The sequence below is a fragment of the Neofelis nebulosa genome, chromosome 9, assembly GCF_028018385.1.
Source record: "Neofelis nebulosa isolate mNeoNeb1 chromosome 9, mNeoNeb1.pri, whole genome shotgun sequence".
NCBI lineage: Eukaryota > Metazoa > Chordata > Mammalia > Carnivora > Felidae > Neofelis > Neofelis nebulosa.
The window spans coordinates 65,971,656-65,989,387 of record NC_080790.1 but is presented as its reverse complement, the minus strand read 5'-3'; the positions used below and the strand labels follow the sequence as shown (position 1 = coordinate 65,989,387).

Sequence of the window (17,732 nt, the reverse complement as noted above, 5' to 3'; positions counted from 1 at the left end):
CAATAGGTATCCAACCAGCAATAAAAGAAGAAAGACTGCGATAACTACAATAATACAGATCAAAAGGAAGTGCTTTTTTATTAAATAGGCTGTATTAGTTTCCCGTTGAGGCTGCAAATTTAGTGGCTTAAAACAACAGAAATTTATTCTCTCACAAGAGGCCAGAAATCTGAAATGAGTCTTTCAGGGCTAAGATCAAGGTATCAGAAGGGCTGTGTTTCTTCTGGAGGCTCTGGGGAGGATCAGGCAGTCCTTGACTCACCACTCAAATCTTTGCCTCTGTGGTTACATTACCTGCCTCTTCCGTTTGTGAAATCTCCCTGCCTCCCTCCTGCAAGCATACATGTAATTGCATTTATCCACCAGGATAAAGCTAAGATGGTTGCTCTATGTCAAGAGCCTTAATATAATCATACCTGCAAAGTCCCTTATTGCCACTAAAGGTAATATTCAGATTCTGAGGATTAGCACATGGATATCTGAGGTGGGGTCATTCATTATTCAGCCCACCATGAGTCCCACTCTTATTTATTCTTTCACTCCCACCCCCAACCAAATGGTCTACAGCTGTGATGTCCAATGCGGTAGCCACTTATTGCTGGTCACAATATTGGTAGTCACGTGTGGCTACTGAGCGCTTGAAACATGGCTTGTTTGGATTGAAATGTGCTTTACATGTAAAATACCCACTAGATTATCAAGTCTTACGACAAAAAATGCAAGGTATTTCACTAACAATTTTTATGTTAATTATATGTTGAATAACATTTTGAATATATTAGATTAAGTGAAATATATTAAAATTAGTATCACCTGTTTCTTTTTGCTTTGTGCAACTACTAGAAAATTTAAAATTATATCTGTGGCATGCATTTGTGGTTTGTGATATATTTCTCTTGGACAGCGCTCTACACCATCTACAAGAGTAATTCTCAAACGGCTGCCTAGCAGCACCACGTGGGGAGTTTTACAAAACCCCAATAGGCAGGCTGCACCCCAGACTTATTAAATCAGAAATCTCTAGGGAGGGGCCCAGGCATTGGTATGTATTGAACTCCCCAGGTGACTCTAATATGCAGCCAAAGTTGAGAATCTGTGGGGAAGACACCCAGAGGAGGGCTAAGATTGGAAATGGCATTAATGGTCCAGGGACTATCAAATGGATCTATTCATTTTCTTTACAAACAATCAGAAATAGGGGCTCCTGAAGTATCCCCTGCTTTTTGTTTTCCTCCATGAGACACATGCCCCACCGCACCCACAGAAAGCTGTTGGGGGAGGGGACAGAGCAGCCGTTTTCATGACTCAGAACACTCTTGGGATCTCAACACTCTGAGGGTCAGGCTGGCTGGACCTCTCTCCCTTGGGTGCTTCTGGCAGTTAAATCAACCCTCCCTTGGCAGTTTCTGCCATCGTAGCTGACAGAACAAGATACAGTAAAGGCCAGCAAGCTCCTAAATGTTCGGTTTGTGGGGCCGGACCGAGGCAAAGCACCTTCACAGAGGCTCACAGTGACAGTGTGTTTTGCAGGCATCCATCAGTAATATCCACCACCACCAGAGGCTCCTGTTACTGCTGGGATTCCCAGCTACTTCCCATTTCCACACAATGATCGTGTTCTCTGGATCTGGACTCAGAATTAGATCACCAAGCAAAAATCCAGTGCACTACATTGAGTCTCAAAGTATTCCCTGGGAAATTGGTTCTTAGTGGAGCAAGGTGGGATGTTTCAGTAGCTTCCTGTTACCTGACAAAACACAGATTCGAAGAGATAAACCGCAGCCTTGTTCATGCAATATGGTTACTTATGTCTGGCATCATCAATGAATAAACCCATCACCTGAGAGCATCTTACAGCTATTTGAGGCTAACTCATTAAAACATGATATTATTCTACATTTAGGCAATTTAAAAGAATTTTCTGAACTGCATAGCACTCATGTGACTTCCAAAATAGCATACACTAAACGGTAATTAATATTTTCAAAAGGAAGAGGTCTTATATATGTGATGCAGGTGATGAGGCTTTCCAAACAAGGGGGATAAAAGAATGGAACAAAGGCCTTGAGCAAGCTTGTTTCCCTCCCCCTTCCCTCTTTTACTGAATGCTGACTCTAGGGTGGGAAGTGGGGCTTGTCTTCATGGAGTTTAGGAGCTACTAGGGGGAGAAGACCTCAAAGTAAAGGAGAAAGGGAGAAAACATTATAAGGTCTATGACTGGAGACAAGACCTCCCTTCTCCTACTTCCCCTTCCTTCTGTTTTCTGGATATATGTATATATATTTATGTATACATGTGTATATGTATGTATATTTGTATACAGGTGTATATATGTATATATGTATATGCATGTATGTACGTGTATATGTATGTGTGTATCAGGTAACTTACAAAAGTACATAAGGAACAAGATAGAAGAAATTAAGAGGGAGAAATTTGGAAGTAAGAAAATGATAGAAGTCAGGTTAGTCAACAAATCATATTCCTTAAGTCTTATCTAAATTGCTGAGGGTGGGCCACCAATTTATATCTGACTTCCCAGCAGCCAATGCAAAGAGAAATGCACACCAATTGCATAATTCACAGTGTCTGTGAGATTGAGACTAATGGGTCCCAAGTAACCCCATGGATTAGGGTGCCACATCATAACAAGGCATATGGTATATACGCAGCAATGTCCTCGACAGCATTTCTAATTGCATCAAGAAGTTTCATAGGGTGTGACATAAGTTCATAGGGTTTGGAGAAAGTGAAAGAGATTACATTAAATTCTAGCTGGAGCTAAACTATTCTGTTGGGATTGGCTGGTTAATATGAGCTTCCACCTATAATTTCCTGTAGTTCCATATTCTGTTTTAGGTGCTAGGTTAGAGGTATGCACTGGAGATTATGGGAGTGGAGAGGAATACTGCCTTCTGCCTTTATCAGAGAATGGGCTGATGCCAGGGATCTGGAGGAGATGATGCCAGTAGAAGTATCCAGTGGGAGTTGTCCAGAGGGAAGAGGCATTCCAAGCATGAGAGAATAGCATCAGGGGCCACAGAGGGATGGAGAGTGCTGGTAGGACCTATGGGCAGTTTGGCACTGGTTAAGTCTGAGATATGAGGCAAGGTATGATGGGGGTGGAGGCAAGGGCCAGACTGTGCCCATCTTATGTACTCTACTAAGGAATATGGCTTCGTTCTATGGAGAGGTACTGAGATGCCACTGAAGAGATTTAGGTAGCGGAGGTATATCTGCTAACTATTGCATTAATGCCACATAATGTATCTCATCAAAACCCCATGGCTTAAATAACGGTTATATATTCTTGCACACTGATGCAAGGGTTTGTGATGGGAGGGAGGCTCTACATCAGGGTGCAGGTCTATAAAATGCCTGGGGTGGCACTGGCTGGGGCCCAGACTGAAGGAACAGCAGCTACCCAAAGTTAGTTCTTCTGTCAGTAACCTGTGGAAGTACAGGGCGATGAGGGGACAAACAGAAGGCATACCCCTCAGATACACGCACATTCCATTAGCAAAGCAAGCCCACGGTCAAGCACAATATCCCTGGGGCGGGAAGATAAACTCTACCCGCTCGGTGGGAGCTACCACAAAGTCACATGTGGTGTGAATTACACTGGGAGGCTGTGAAGAACTATGAGTAATGATTCAATCTATGTTAGGGGCGAAGCAAGTGGACTTCACTTTGTAGATAGTTTACTTAGGCAGCTGTGTGGAAATCAGTTTTCAGAGAGGTGATACTGGCATCAGGGGGACCAGTGAGAAGGGTCAGGTGAGACCTAGTGAGGCGATAGTGAGTGGTGATGGAACAGAGGTAATTCAAAACAACAGAGGAGATAAAGCCATCAGGGCTTAAGGACTTACAGCCATTTAGGGCTGGGTTTTAGATTCCTCCATTTACTGTACCCAGGGTCTACTGCTGAGACTGCAGGCAAAACTGTTTCTATCACATATCTGTTTTCTTATTGAAACAACTCTGATTTTACTTGTGGCATTAATGTGCCTACCTTTAAAAGTGTTTCCTAGTTTCCCTTGCAGGTGGGAGGTGGTTACATGGCAAGCCCTGGCTATTAGGATATAAATGAGATTCATTGGGTCGTATTACTAGGAAAACGCTTTATTTTTTTTAATTAATTAATATTTCTTTTTAAAGTTTATTTATTTATTCTGAGAGAAAGAGTATGCACAAGTAGAGGAGGGGCAGAGAGGAGAGACAATCACAAGCAGGCTCGGTGACAAAAGCACAGAGCCCGATATGGGGCTCAAACTCATGAGCCATGAAATCATGACCTGAGCTGAGATCGAGTCAGATGTTTAGCTCACTGAGCCACTCAGGTGCCCTAGGAAAACCTTTTAAGGGAGCACGTGTACTGTTGCCGTTTGCTCATATCTTTGGCCTGCCCCAAATGTAGAAGGATGGCCGGCGCTCCAGCAGCCATCTTGTTGCCAGGAGGCAACCATACCAAGGATGGCTGAGCAGAGAGGAGTCTTTTCGATGATATAAGGACAACATACCAACCCTCAACCGAATGTCAGTTATGTGAGAGAAAATAAGTGCCTTCTTTGAGTGACTGTTTTTTGAGTTTTCTGTTTTTAGCAGCCAAGTTTGTGATACCACACAGGACATTAACAACATGAAGCAACATTATTCATTCAATTACTATCCTGAGTCCATGACCAAAATTGGAAACAATAAAACTTCACCAAGGTGACATAGTCCGATAGTTAAGTAGCTGCTAGTGCATATACATTTGTGGTGAAATTTTTCTTTGGTTTCTTGCTTCCTTGATCTCTCAGCATAGGTCTGGTCACTCCTTCCAGCCATCTAGATCTGCCTTTGAATAGCCGCATAGGTGTTAAATGTCTGAGAGAGTTAGTGGTGAAGGGTGCTGGTTGTTTGATGTTGAAACAGGACTCTTAAAGAACAAACCTGATGGAGGAAAAAAAAACAAACAAAACCAAAAACAAAAAAACAAAAAAACCACACAGATGTGGTGGATGGCTCCCATTTCCAGAAGGTGGGCTGCCCAAATTATCAACCAAGTAGCATTTCTGTAGGTAACTTGATAAAGCACTTCATGTACATTATCTTATTAGCTGCCTGAGGCCCAATAAGGTTAGATGATTTGTTCAAGAATTAACCAGTGACAGAGACAGGACTCATATTTTTCTGACTTGCATTTCTTCCTCTGTGCCAAAAGAAGTCTCAGGACCTGTGTTGAGGAAAGCCTTCTGTGTACATGAGAGAAGGGGAGGGATCAAAGCCAAATTTCAATCGATGTAGTTAAACCCAAGGAAGACTTTATGCAAGATTATTGTAATAGGAAAGGGAGAGAGAGAGAGAGAGAGAGGAGAGAGAGAGAGAGAGAGAGAGAGAGAGAGAGAGAGAGAGAGAGAGAGAGAGATGGCGCCTGAACTCCACTCCTCTGGCATAAGAGGCAAGAGGGTTTTTCAGCCCTGGGGTGGGCTACTGGGAAAGTACTGGAGGACACTATCAGTGGGCCAGGGAAGGGAAAGTTGAGTTGGTCGGTGTGATTAGACCATTGATGTTTGCTGATTGGCGCTTAGTGAAGTTAGGCTTCTCTCCTTTAAGAGAGATGGGGGGGGGGGGGGGGGCGCTATTTTCCTTGATTATTACATTTCCCAGGATGGCTCCCAGGTCCTGGAGAAGGACATTCCTGGGTGGTGAAACTGGGAGGTGATTTACATCTCAAAGCAGCAGAGAAAGAATTCACAAGGTAAGTGCTATAAGAAAAGGGAGGTCAGGGACCTACATTCTGGAAGAAACAGGTCTAAAGTGTAATCAAGCTAAGGGGAACTTTAAGACCCTCTTCTAGCACCACCTTCCTTTGCTCTGCAGGAAGCTAAATCTCAGAAGTTCCCATGTAATTTTTAAAAGGTGGCAGCTTTTGGGGCGCCTGGGTGGCGCAGTCGGTTAAGCGTCCGACTTCAGCCAGGTCACGATCTCGCGGTCCGTGAGTTCGAGCCCCGCGTCAGGCTCTGGGCTGCTGGCTCGGAGCCTGGAGCCTGTTTCCGATTCTGTGTCTCCCTCTCTCTCTGCCCCTCCCCCGTTCATGCTCTGTCTCTCTCTGTCCCAAAAATAAAATAAAAAATGTTAAAAAAAAAAAAAAAAAAAAAAAAAAAATAAAAGGTGGCAGCTTTATAAAGGAACACACAGTGACCTGTTGGTGGAGGGTCTCAGATTTAAAGCCTCAACCCACCAGGTGGTTATTCCCTCCGCACCCAGGCTTACCAAAGCCCTGTGGGGGTAGTCCCTACGGTTTTCTGGCTCTGTCTCCATCCTGGAGGAGAAAGTATTCATCTAAAATGACATGCCTGGGGGGCGCCTGGGTGGCGCAGTCGGTTAAGCGTCCGACTTCAGCCAGGTCACGATCTCGCAGTCCGTGAGTTCGAGCCCCGCGTCGGGCTCTGGGCTGATGGCTCGGAGCCTGGAGCCTGTTTCCGATTCTGTGTCTCCCTCTCTCTCTGCCCCTCCCCCGTTCATGCTCTGTCTCTCTCTGTCCCAAAAATAAATAAAAAACGTTGAAAAAAAAAAAATTAAAATGACATGCCTGGGACCCAATGCATCCACTTCTCAAGGCAAAAAACAAACAAACAAACAAAAAAAAACCCCGAAACAAACCCAAAACCAAAAACAAAACCAAAAATCACTTGCTTTCAGCTTAGGTTCGATTCCATGCAACAAGAGGGTAGAATTGGGGAGTGGGGGTGGGAAGGGGAATTTTGTAGCCCAAAGATTTGACCGGGGGACACAGAATACCCCCTTCTCAAAATTACCATCACAAAAAGCCAAACCATTAAGAACTGACAGCCCGCTGCTGGAGGAAAATGGAAATCTCCTTGCTAGGCAGTTCGGGCTGCCCTGAGGGGCTGTCCTTTGCTCAGATGGGAGGTGATTGTGCAGACCTTAAAATCCAGGGCTAGGGAAACAGGAGGGGAAGGTATTTTAATTTCCAGTTAAGGCTTTTATGTTTTTCAAATAAAACTTTAAAAGATCAAATACCATCCCCTGAAGCTTCTTCACAAAGTAGTGGATTTTCAGAAAAGACAAAGGCCTGGGGTGGGCGTGGGTGGTCCCTAAAGAGCAGTGCCCCAAGCCTTTCTTTCCCCTTTTCAGAGCACTGGGATTTTCTTAAAGCTTCCTTTCCCATCCTACCCATCTCCCACCTTCCCACACCCCCACCCCCGCTCTTTCTTTCTTTCTTTCTTTCTTTCTTTCTTTCTTTCTTTCTTTCTTTCTTTCTTTCTTTCTTTCTTTCTTTCTTTCTTTCTTTCTTTTTCTTTCCTTCCTGTCTTTCTTTCTTTCTTTCTTTCTTTCTTTCTTTCTTTCTTTCTTTCTCCTTCCTTCCTTCCTTCCTTCCTTCCTTCCTTCCTTCCTTCCTTCCTTCCTTCCTTCCTTCCTTCCTTCCTTCCTTCCTTCCTTCCTTCTCTTTCTGTCTGTCTGTCTGTCTGTCTGTCTTTCTTTCTTTCTTTCTTTTCTTTCTTTCTTTCTTTCTTTCTCTTGCCATTGACCTCTTCTTCCATTCTCCAAAGTAGAAACAGACGGTTAGGTCCTCCTGTCTCCCCTGACCTCCAGTCCTTGGAAATACCACGCGTCTCTCATTTTGGCCCCCTGTTGTTTCTCTTGCCTGGTGACAAGCCTGGCGCTCAAGGGGGCGGAGGAAGGAGCTCCTTCCACCACATGGTGGCGCGCGCGAGCCTGCCAGAGCCCGGGTGGCACAGCTTCTCACGCGTCTCCCGCATCTCGCCCCACCCGCGCCCCGGCGCTGGAGGAGCCGCGCCCCCGGCCTTCCCCGGCGGGATAGCGGGGAGCGCGCCTCGGGAGCCCGGGAGGCGATCTAGCAGCAGCTGCGTCCGGCCGGCGCGGGAGGTGCGGCTGGCTGCAAATGGCCCCGGCTGCAGGCTTCTCCTGCTGCGGGTCCAGCCTTTACCTCGGCGTGGCTCGGCTCGGCTCTGCAAATCCCAGGCTTTCCCGAGCAGCCTAAGGAGCGGCGGCGGGCGCAGCGAAGGCGGCGAGAGGAGCGCGGCTGGCCAGCCGCGCTGAGCCTTCGGGCAGCAGCGGCGGCGTCGCTCGAGCAACCCAGGAGGCGCCGCGGATCCCGGAGCGCCCTAACTCCCCCAGGAGCGCCGTGTAGACGGAGCTGCAGCTGGGCAAGGGGGAGGAAAGTGCGCGCGTGTGTGCGAGAGTGTGGGGGGCGACAGTCTCGAATCCGGGCGGAGGAGAGGGCAGGGGAGTCGGGGCGCGGTCCCTCGGCGTCCCCGCCGCTCGCCGAGGTTTTCCTGCGGCGGCGCCCGCTCCCCGGCGCCCCTCACCATGGACTTGCGCCGAGTTGGGACGCGCCTCGGCAGCAGAGCGCGGGTGACTGCCCGGCCCTGGGGGTGCGCGGGCGCGCGCGCCGGGATGGCGAGGTAGGATGGCCGCTCAGCGCGACCCCTGCCGCCCCAACCCAGCGGCCGCCGGGAGGTGCAGCTGACTCGCCGGAGCGCACAGGGGTGTGGGCGGAGGCGGCCCCGCCGCGCCCGCGCCTTCGGGAGTCGCTTTGCCTCTTCCACCCACTCGCACCTGCCACCGCGCGGATACCATGTCGAAGGCGGCCGGAGGCACAGCGGCGACGGCGGCGGCGGCGGCGGAAAGTTGTCCTCCAGCCTCTGCGGGCCCGTCCGCCGCCGCCGCCGTGGAGGACCTGTCCAAAGTGTCGGACGAGGAGCTGCTGCAGTGGAGCAAGGAGGAGCTGATCCGCAGCCTGCGGCGCGCCGAGGCCGAGAAGGTGAGCGCGATGCTGGACCACAGCAACCTCATCCGCGAGGTGAACCGTCGCCTGCAGCTGCACCTCGGCGAGATCCGCGGGCTCAAGGTGAGCGCGGGGCCGGGCAGGGAGCGGGGCGCCCCGGGGAGGTGGGTCCAGGCAAACTTTCCCTCCCTCCGTCAACAGGTGATCCTCCCCATTCTCCTGGTCAGCACCCCCTGCTCCCCATCCCCAGCCCTTTGGAAACTTTTCCAAACTTTGGAAGCGATTGGTCTTCCCTTCCCTATATAGGGCGAGCCAGTGTCGAGCTCTCACTTGACCTCTGTGGCAGGAGTGGGCGCCGAGGATGCTGAAAAGTAGGGAGGGAGGTGATGGGCATGCAAACCTTTATTTTCCTAGGAAGCCTGGAAAATCAGTGGTTTGGGGAGCCGGGTCACAGTAGGCAAGGGAAAAGGTGAGCGAGGGAGCGAGTCCAGGGCATCTTTGTCCTTGGGAGTCAGCGGTACGGATGCTCAGGAACCACGACTTCTCCAGCAGATGAGGAAAGGGCGCCAATGCTGGGGAGGACTGGCGGGGTGCCTGGGGAAAAGTCGCAGGCGCCACCTTCGGAGCTGGCGTGTGTCATCCAGTGCAGAGGAGCTTAAGCTCTGTCTTCTCATTTTCTACCTGCTCCGGTGCTTTCCTTCCTCTCAGTTTAGATGGCGTCATCCGGGGTCCTGTCCCCCATCCCCCCCCGACTTTGATTATAATTTCATCTAGCATTGAAGGGGACAAGGGGATTTGAAAGGTACCACCCCAAGTGTCAGCCAATGATGTTTTCTTTTTGAAGTAGCCTTCCCTCTTTGCTATTAGGAAAAAAAAATAATAAAATAAAAAAGCAAGAAAAGAACACCAAAACCCCACCAACTTCTTTTCTCCTTGGAGAGCTCTGAGTGTGACAGCAGTGTGCTGGCCAGCCTGGCTGCGGGAGACCCTTGGCCGGGATCCGCCCTGCCAGGGAGCACCGCAAACTTCCTCTCCTCCATGCTTGCACTGGTGCCTCCTGGTATTCCTTCCTCTCATTGTTCAGCTTTTGTTTATAGGAAGCCTGACACAAACGAAAACACTACAGGGACGTCAGGGAGAAAATTCCTGCAGGCACATGCTGTTCTTGTCCCCTTTCCACTCCCACCCCACTTCTTGGGCAGTAGACACTTTCCTAATTACCTCAGGGCTCCAGCTCTGGGATTCTGGGGCCAAAAGGAGTGCAGGGGGCCGATCCCAGATGCTTACCTGGGTGCTGGGCCCGGTGCAGGTGGAGATGGCCTTCTTCCTGGGCCCCAAGTCACTGTCCTATATCCCTAGAGTGGGTGCAGTTAGGAAAATCCCACAGTCAGAAAAATCCCAAGGCTTACACTCTCCTTTGGTTTAATTCATTACTAATGGAGTATTTATTAAGCACCAGACCACACTCTTGGGGGATTAGATGCAGGCTAGCGTAGTGGGAATATCATCTCAGAGGTGGGTGTGCATCCAGAATCCTCATCTGCCAGGACGGTGAGCTTGAGTAGTTAATTTATCAGAACCTCATTTCATTCATCAATAAAATGCAAGTGATAATAACCATCTCCTAGGGGGTTGTGACAATACGTTATGATGATGTAGGGGAAGTTTTACTGGACTTGACTACAAAAATGGTAGATACTGTCATCAGGAAAGGGCGTGTGAATGTGTAGCCGTGCATCTCCAGGGTTGGGTTTCTTAGGCAAAGCTGGACAAAGGTATAGTTCATAACTCTCCAATTTAATCTTATTCCATGGTTTGAACTATAATGTAACTTGGAAGAGTTTTTAATTAAGCAATTAATCAATTAATTTCCTAAAGATTTGAATAGTATGGGGCATTGACATAATAACTCAGAAATACTTGTAGGTTCTTTTGGGTTGTATGGATTGCCTCTGTGTGTGTGTGTGTGTGTGTGTGTGTGTGTGTGTGTGTGTTGGGGGATCCTGGTTTTCATTCTAGTAGCCTCATTTAGAAAAATACCTATTAGGCCAGTTAAAGGCAGTTTCATCCCACCGTCCTGGTGGTCTAGATTCATGACCTGGCTCAAAAAGGCTTTCCTGTCCATCTCCTTATCAAGTTCAGAGAGATGGGGCTGGTTACTTTCTGAACATCCCTGACACCCTAGTGATCCATTAATGTGGTTGCCCGAGTAAATGATATGTGCACTCATTTATTTCAGCTTAACTGGAAGGAAGGATTTTTGGTTTTGTTTTTGGCTCTGATGGTTTGGGATTCTCAGTTGAGGACTGTAAATTTAGGGTAATTAAGGCCACAACACTTCTTTTTTTTTATGCTCCTATCTGTGATCCACTTTTGCAATTGCATCTAAATATTTTCAAGACTACTAGATGATACTGCAGCTATAGAGATAGGGAGATGCGAGCACTCATTCTTTTCCTTTGAGGGGCATGAGACTGGGTCCAACCAAGCACTGGCTGACTTGTTTGTGTTTAAACATTTAAGAGGCAGAGCGGGATGGGGCAGCGGAAGGATGAAGGATTTGGAGTCTGACATCTTGGGCACCTGTTAACTTCTCCGAACCTCAGTTTTCTCATCTGCTAAATGGGGATGTTAACTCCACAAAAGGTTTGTCAAGGATTAAATGATACATAGATGAGGTTAAATAGCTTTCTCAAGGTCACATAGATATAAAATGTTTAAAATAGGCTGGCTTTCTTTTCTTTGGGCGAGTTGACATTATGTAGTTAGAGCATGTGATCCTGAAAGGGGTGAAGAAAGGAGATTTTGGTTCTGATGTTATAAGGAATTGGATTCTGAGAACCATATCTATGCACTGCTGTGCACATACCAACACTCAGCTTGCTCTGACTTGGGGTTTCAGGGGACAGGGGGCAGATCTGGGGGCACTGAATCTGTAGATTTGTTATCTGCATCACATAAATGTTCCTCTTTGCTCCCCAACGTACCAATCCCCCTCCCTGTAATGAAGAAAAATAACAGATTAGAACAATTCTTTCACCAAAGATATAGTACTTGAGAGTCTTATGTTTGAAACTTTGAGTGCTATGCCGTAAGGTGGGTTTAATCTTTTAAAAGTCCACTTTAGACAGATGGATAACATCTTGTGGCCAGTGGCAATGTTAAAAGGACACTTCGTGTTTTGAAAAAGAAAGCCCAGATCTTAATGTGGCAGATTTGAAGAAGCTGGCTTATAAGATTATTATCGAATTGGTTGCTTAGCTATTCCACAGAAGGAAAAGGAAATAGCTCAAAATTGTATTCCCAAGACTATTATTTACTCTTGGAAGAAGGAGTGCTGATAAAGAAAATGAAATGGGCCAATACCCCTTCTACCCCAACTGGAATTCTGGGCAGTATATGCCATACTCCATTTGGAAAAGCATTAACTCTATGAAGCTCGTGGTAACATAGGTCCTGTTTATTTCCCAGTTCTGGAGAAATCAGGAGTAGTTGTGTGTAGTCAAAAGGAAGTATTTGCAGTTGGAAGTTCATTTGGAAATGGAAAAGAACATGGCTTGAACTTCCTATGAAATGCCAGGATTCAACTAAATGTAGAATAATTTTTGAAGCTTAGAAAGATTAATTTTTTAGTGTTCTTTTCTCTGAATATCCACAGCTTCTGATTTACCTTAAAGCATCAGTGTCAACAGATCATTTAGTACCTTAAAACCGTAGACTCCAACCTCTCAGGGGCTTACTGAAACAAGAATAAGAAATCCTTTCTCAGTAGCTAGGGCTATATCCTGTTTTGGCCACTGACCTAGGGCTTTAAAAGGTTGGTCAGTCCATAAACATATATTGTTTCCTGTACGCAAGGCACCATGCCAGGCATGTCAACTACACACACAAAAAAGACTTTGGAATGGACTCTGTCCCCCCAGAAGCTAAGACATCTACACTTGAAGAAAAAAACGATGATGCCCAGTAAGTTCTCCAGCTAGTGTCTTACAGGCAGTAAGCAGTGGGTGGGAAAGTTACTTCGTTCATTCATGTATGCCTGTTGCTGCTGCAAGCAGTGGCTGTTCTAGTGCGAGGGGAGACTTGTCAGAGGAATCTCTTCTCTTAGGCAAGTTCATATGTGGGGAAGTTAGATATAATCAGGGTTCATAATTAGCTGATGTAGGTGGAGCTAAAGGTGGAAAGGTGAGAGGAAGCCTTCCCGGCTTGGCAAAAGGGTTTATTCATTTTCCTGGTGAAGGGGAAGTGCTGGGCTGCCGCAGGAGAGACATAACATTAAGGGGGTGATTTTGAAGAGCAGTCTGGCCAAGGAGAGCTTGGATCCGGTGGGCGAGGAAAGCTCGAGGATGGGGCGGACCAAGGCAGGGAGGCCAGGTGGAGGTGTTTGGAAACGGCCAGGCCTGAGGTCAGAAAGTGGCAGTGAGAAGCGAAAGAAGAGACGGGCATCAGAAACACGGAGGCAGAGTAGTCAGGATGCCAAGAGTTAGAATCAGAGTTGGAACCACGCTGCACAAGATCCTTTTCTTCCTCAGGCTTTGAAAATGACTCCCATCTTAGACCTCGAGACTGTTAGGAGGTGCAGGATGTGGCTGTTTTATAGTTTATTTTCTCACAAGTAGCAGGCGAGCTGTTGGAGCGAATCTGAGTTTAAGGGGATTGAGTGCCCACTCTGAGTGCCTCTAGTTCTGGGTTGGGTGACCAAGTCACAAGACCAGGGGTCTTCTGGCTTTGTAAAGCAGGGGAGATCTTAGGTAGCAGCCCCGTAACTGCCCCCGGTCCATCGCCACCAAACCAATAAGTGTAATAAGTGCCACAGAGGTGAAATCGAAGAGGTGATGGTAATGTACAAGGTGACCTCCTTTAGATAGGGGGGTTGTGGTCAGGGACGGCTTCTTTGGGGAAGTGACTTATGAAGTGAGACCTTTAGGTTGTACAGAAGGTTAGGGGAGTACATTCCAAGTGAAAGAGGGGAAGGGCTTGTTCCTTGGGCCCTGAAACCGGGCCATTGTTGGTGTGGCTCAGTGCATGATGTGGGGGTGGGGGGTAGGTCTCACCCCCTCCGCTGCTGCCATGTGTGCAAGCCGCCATCATCTCCCTCTACCCGGACTAGCCTGGTGGCCTCCTCGTGATCTCTCCTGGCTTTTACCTTATCTTGTTTCCCTTTCTTCTATCCACCGCCCACCTCCATCAGTCTGTTTTCTGTACTGAACTACGGTGGTTCTTTACAAAATGAACCCTATCATGTCACTCCTATCCTCAGGTCTCCAACAATCCAGAGTCCTCGTGGCTGCCAAGGCCCAGCATTACCCAGCCGCAACACTCACCCCCTTGGGCCTCATCTCTTTCACCTCCTCTCCCAGCTCTGCCCCCTCGCTCCCTGTGCTTTAGGCACACTGGCCTCACTGTGACGTCAGCCACATGTGTCTCAGGGCAAATACTTGCCCTTCTCTCTGCCTGGGATCATTTTCCCTCAAACATTTGCTCCATCATTTCACCCAGGTCTTTGCTCAAATGTTCTCCTTTGTTGGTGAGGTGCCTTCTCTTAAAGAATAGTATTCTTTAGCCTAGTTTAGTTTTCTGCCCAGCACTTATCATGACATGGTATTGTGCTCTATACTGGCCTTTTGCCAGTCTTTCCCACCAGAATGAAATCTGACATTTGACATCCACCATGGGATGTCAAAGTCTTTGCTGCGGCCACTGATACGTCCCTAGCACCTGGACTGATACCTGGCACATAATTGATGCTTACTAGACACTTGTGACTGAATGAGTGGACCACCATTTTTGCAGGAGAAATAGACCGGGTTAAGAGGATTGGGGGTCTTGGGAGACTTGGATTTTGCACTTTATCCTAAGGGCAGTGAGGTGCTTTTAAGCATGTTATGTATGGGAGTGACAAGACAAGCGAAATGTCAGAGGTAAGGTCCAAAAGACCCATTTAGCTCAGAAGTGAAAGGTGAGGGAGAAGGAGAAGCTGGCATGACCACAGATTCTTAGAAAGGGCAGCAGGATGGGTGGAGGTGGCATTTGCTGAGAGGTGCAATTTGGGGAGGAGAGCTTGGCTATGACACAAGAGCTTGGTGTTGCTTGTGTTTCATGTGGAATGCCTGGGAGACATGCAGTGGGTACAGGAAGTAGGGCTTGGGGGTGCAGGATGGAAATGCCACTAGAGGGCAATTGTGCTGGTCCCCTGAGGGAATGGGCCCATTCCTCCCATGTCAAGGGCTGAACACCAGGCAGTGCATATTTGTGCTGATGGAAGGCCTGTTGCCTCAGAGCTTTTAAGCATTTGACCGCTCACAGCAGCCATTTTCTTCCTTGACAGCAGTACAGGGGGTCCTTGGTTTTTACTAGTTTCTTGTTAATTAACTGACTGCTCCCTAAATACTGACGGGATGGCCTTGGGCAAGTGAAGCTTAGTGAGGGCCAGTCGCCCCCTCTGTAAACGAACCATAATAATCATTATCGCCCCAAGTGTTTGGTGACAATTTGATGACAGGATGCAAGTAAGCATTGGGCAGGGGGCATAACCCATGCCCGTTATTGTTATTTTTATGCAAGGCTACAGGTCATCAGCTTCCTCGCCTCTTCTCACCTCCTCCCCTAACATCACAGAGAATCCGCCAATTCCAGTCTCCCTCCCAGCAGGTCTGAGCCTGATGATGCCTCAGATGTGCACCTCCCTTGAATGGTTGTGTCTCTCTCTTCAGGATATCAACCAGAAGCTCCAGGAGGACAACCAGGAGCTGAGAGACCTCTGCTGTTTCCTGGACGATGACCGGCAGAAAGGCAAAAGGGTGTCCCGGGAGTGGCAGAGACTGGGCCGCTACACGGCTGGGGTGATGCACAAGGAAGTGGCCTTATACCTGCAGAAGCTGAAGGAGCTGGAGGTGAAGCAGGAGGAGGTGGTGAAGGAGAACATGGAGCTCAAAGAGCTCTGCGTGCTGCTGGACGAGGAAAAGGGCGCGGGCTGCGCGGGCAGCCGCTGCTCCATCGACAGCCAGGCCAGCCTGTGCCAGCTCACCGCCTCCACGGCGCCCTACGTGCGGGATGTGGGCGACGGCAGCAGCACCTCCAGCACCGGCAGCACCGACAGCCCCGACCACCACAAGCAGCACACGAGCAGCGGCAGCCCGGAGCATCTGCAGAAGCCCCGGGGCGAGGGCAGCCCAGAGCACTCCAAGCACAGGAGCACCAGCCCCGAGCATCTCCAGAAACCCAGAGCCTCCGGCACCGCGGATCACCCAAAAGCACTCAAAGGACCCAGCCCCGAGCACCACAAACCCTTGTGCAAGGGCAGCCCCGAACAGCAAAGGCACCCACACCCCGGGAGCAGCCCCGAGACGCTGCCCAAGCATGTGCTGAGCGGGAGCCCGGAACACTTTCAGAAGCACAGGCCTGGGGGCAGCCCTGAACATGCCAGGCACAGCGGAGGGAGCCCCGAGCATCTTCAGAAACACGCCCTCGGTGGGAGCCTGGAGCATCTACCCAGACCCAGGGGCACCAGCCCCGAGCACCTCAAACAGCATTATGGGGGGAGCCCTGATCACAAACATGTGGGCGGAGGCAGCGGCGGAGGCAGCAGGGAGGGCACCCTCCGAAGGCAGGCGCAGGAGGACGTGTCACCCCATCACCGGAGTGTCTACAGTGGCATGAACGGTGGGTCAGTACGTGCCGGGGAGCTGCCTTGGCTGGGACAGCTCAGTAGAGAGTTATGAACCGTGAAGGGCTTTCCAGCCACATTAGGAAGTGCAGGCGCTGGACGGGGATGGGCTGGGGAGAGGAGTCTCGCTGTCTTTCTTCCCTTCCATTTGTTGTAGTTTGTACAGTTATCAGTCAAATAAGCCTGGAGAAGAACAGAGGATGAGGAGTTAGGGGAAGGAGAGGAATAATAATTCCATGGGACCCTGAGTGGTCAGGAGGAGATGTGTGCCTATTGAAGATAAACAGAGAACCAAGCTAAGGTTCTTCCATCTTGAACTTGAATGTTTTTCTGGTTGTGTGCAGTTTCCTACTGGGGTTCTCATCCAGCCGCTGACCCAGAGTGGTTTTGAATCCAGTTAACAGCTTATGTGCATAAATAAATGAGTATTTATTATGAAAAACAATAACATTGAAAAAGAAATACAGTGTCCCCAAACAGGCTTGGGGCCATGTTTTCTGAATGCCTATAGATCTTACTTTACCTGGAGAATTTTTTTCCTGTTGGTTGCATGAGAAACACATCAAATGATTTCCCTCCATGCTCTAAAATCTCCCACCCCCGCCAGACTCCCCTAAATGTACTTTGAATAGCATGCTCTTTTACACTGTGAGGTGGCCTCCCCAATTTTTTAAACGTTCCTCTTTAAAAGGTACTGATGTATTTAGACTCCCCTTTGGTTTTCAAAGTGTAACATCCACTGCATTTGCAGAGGTGGCTCTAAACCTGACTCTAAACCTTTTTGGAAGAGGTTTCATTTTCTGCATCTTGGTTCTAGAATCACTTTGAATTCCAGAGAGGAAAAAAAAAATCGTTTCTGAAAACAAACCCACAAATAAAACCAAAATGTCCTCCCAATCCTTTTATGTTACTTATGGTTGAGTTAGAACTAAAATGTTTGGTTTTATAAACTGTGGGGTTTTTTTCATCCAAAATACCTGAGGTTTTTTGCTTTATTTGAAAGCTGCTACAGAGTCTCCGTGCAGTGAGCTCTGAGCAGTGGTGGACGTGGCCAATGCTAGCAGTGACATGAAGAGGTAAATTTTCAATACTGTACCTGGGGATTTACCTGTTGGATCCCATTTTATCCTAATCCTTTTCTCCTAGTGCTGAAAATTGAGTCCTGAAGCTTGGCTTCTAATGCATCCAGTGTTCTTTTAAGTGCAAATGGAATGGAAAGCGTGGGGAAGATGAAATGCTGCTGCTTTCTGGGTTGGGTTGTAAGGTGGAAGCTGGGAGAAGCCACCTCTGGGTGCTGAGGCCTCCTGG

General features: G+C 48.4%; 1 protein-coding gene across 11 annotated transcripts in view; it reads left to right on the top strand.

The window, feature by feature from the left end:
- The window catches only part of CCDC85A (coiled-coil domain containing 85A), a 261,517-nt gene that overhangs the window by 46,689 nt on the left and 197,096 nt on the right, over window positions 1-17,732 (top strand). For 7 of the 11 annotated variants that reach the window (XM_058684044.1, XM_058684042.1, XM_058684041.1 and 4 more), the window contains exons 1-2: window positions 8,605-8,881; window positions 15,472-16,420. The exons of 3 other annotated variants lie outside the window; for them this stretch is intronic. In XM_058684044.1, coding sequence (XP_058540027.1) covers window positions 8,609-8,881; window positions 15,472-16,420 — 1,222 coding nt within the window. In that variant the 5' untranslated portion in view covers window positions 8,605-8,608. Of the gene's footprint in view, window positions 1-1,530; window positions 5,014-8,604; window positions 8,882-15,471; window positions 16,421-17,732 lie in introns of those variants that run through there. One more of the 11 variants, XR_009248620.1, reaches the window with a different exon arrangement.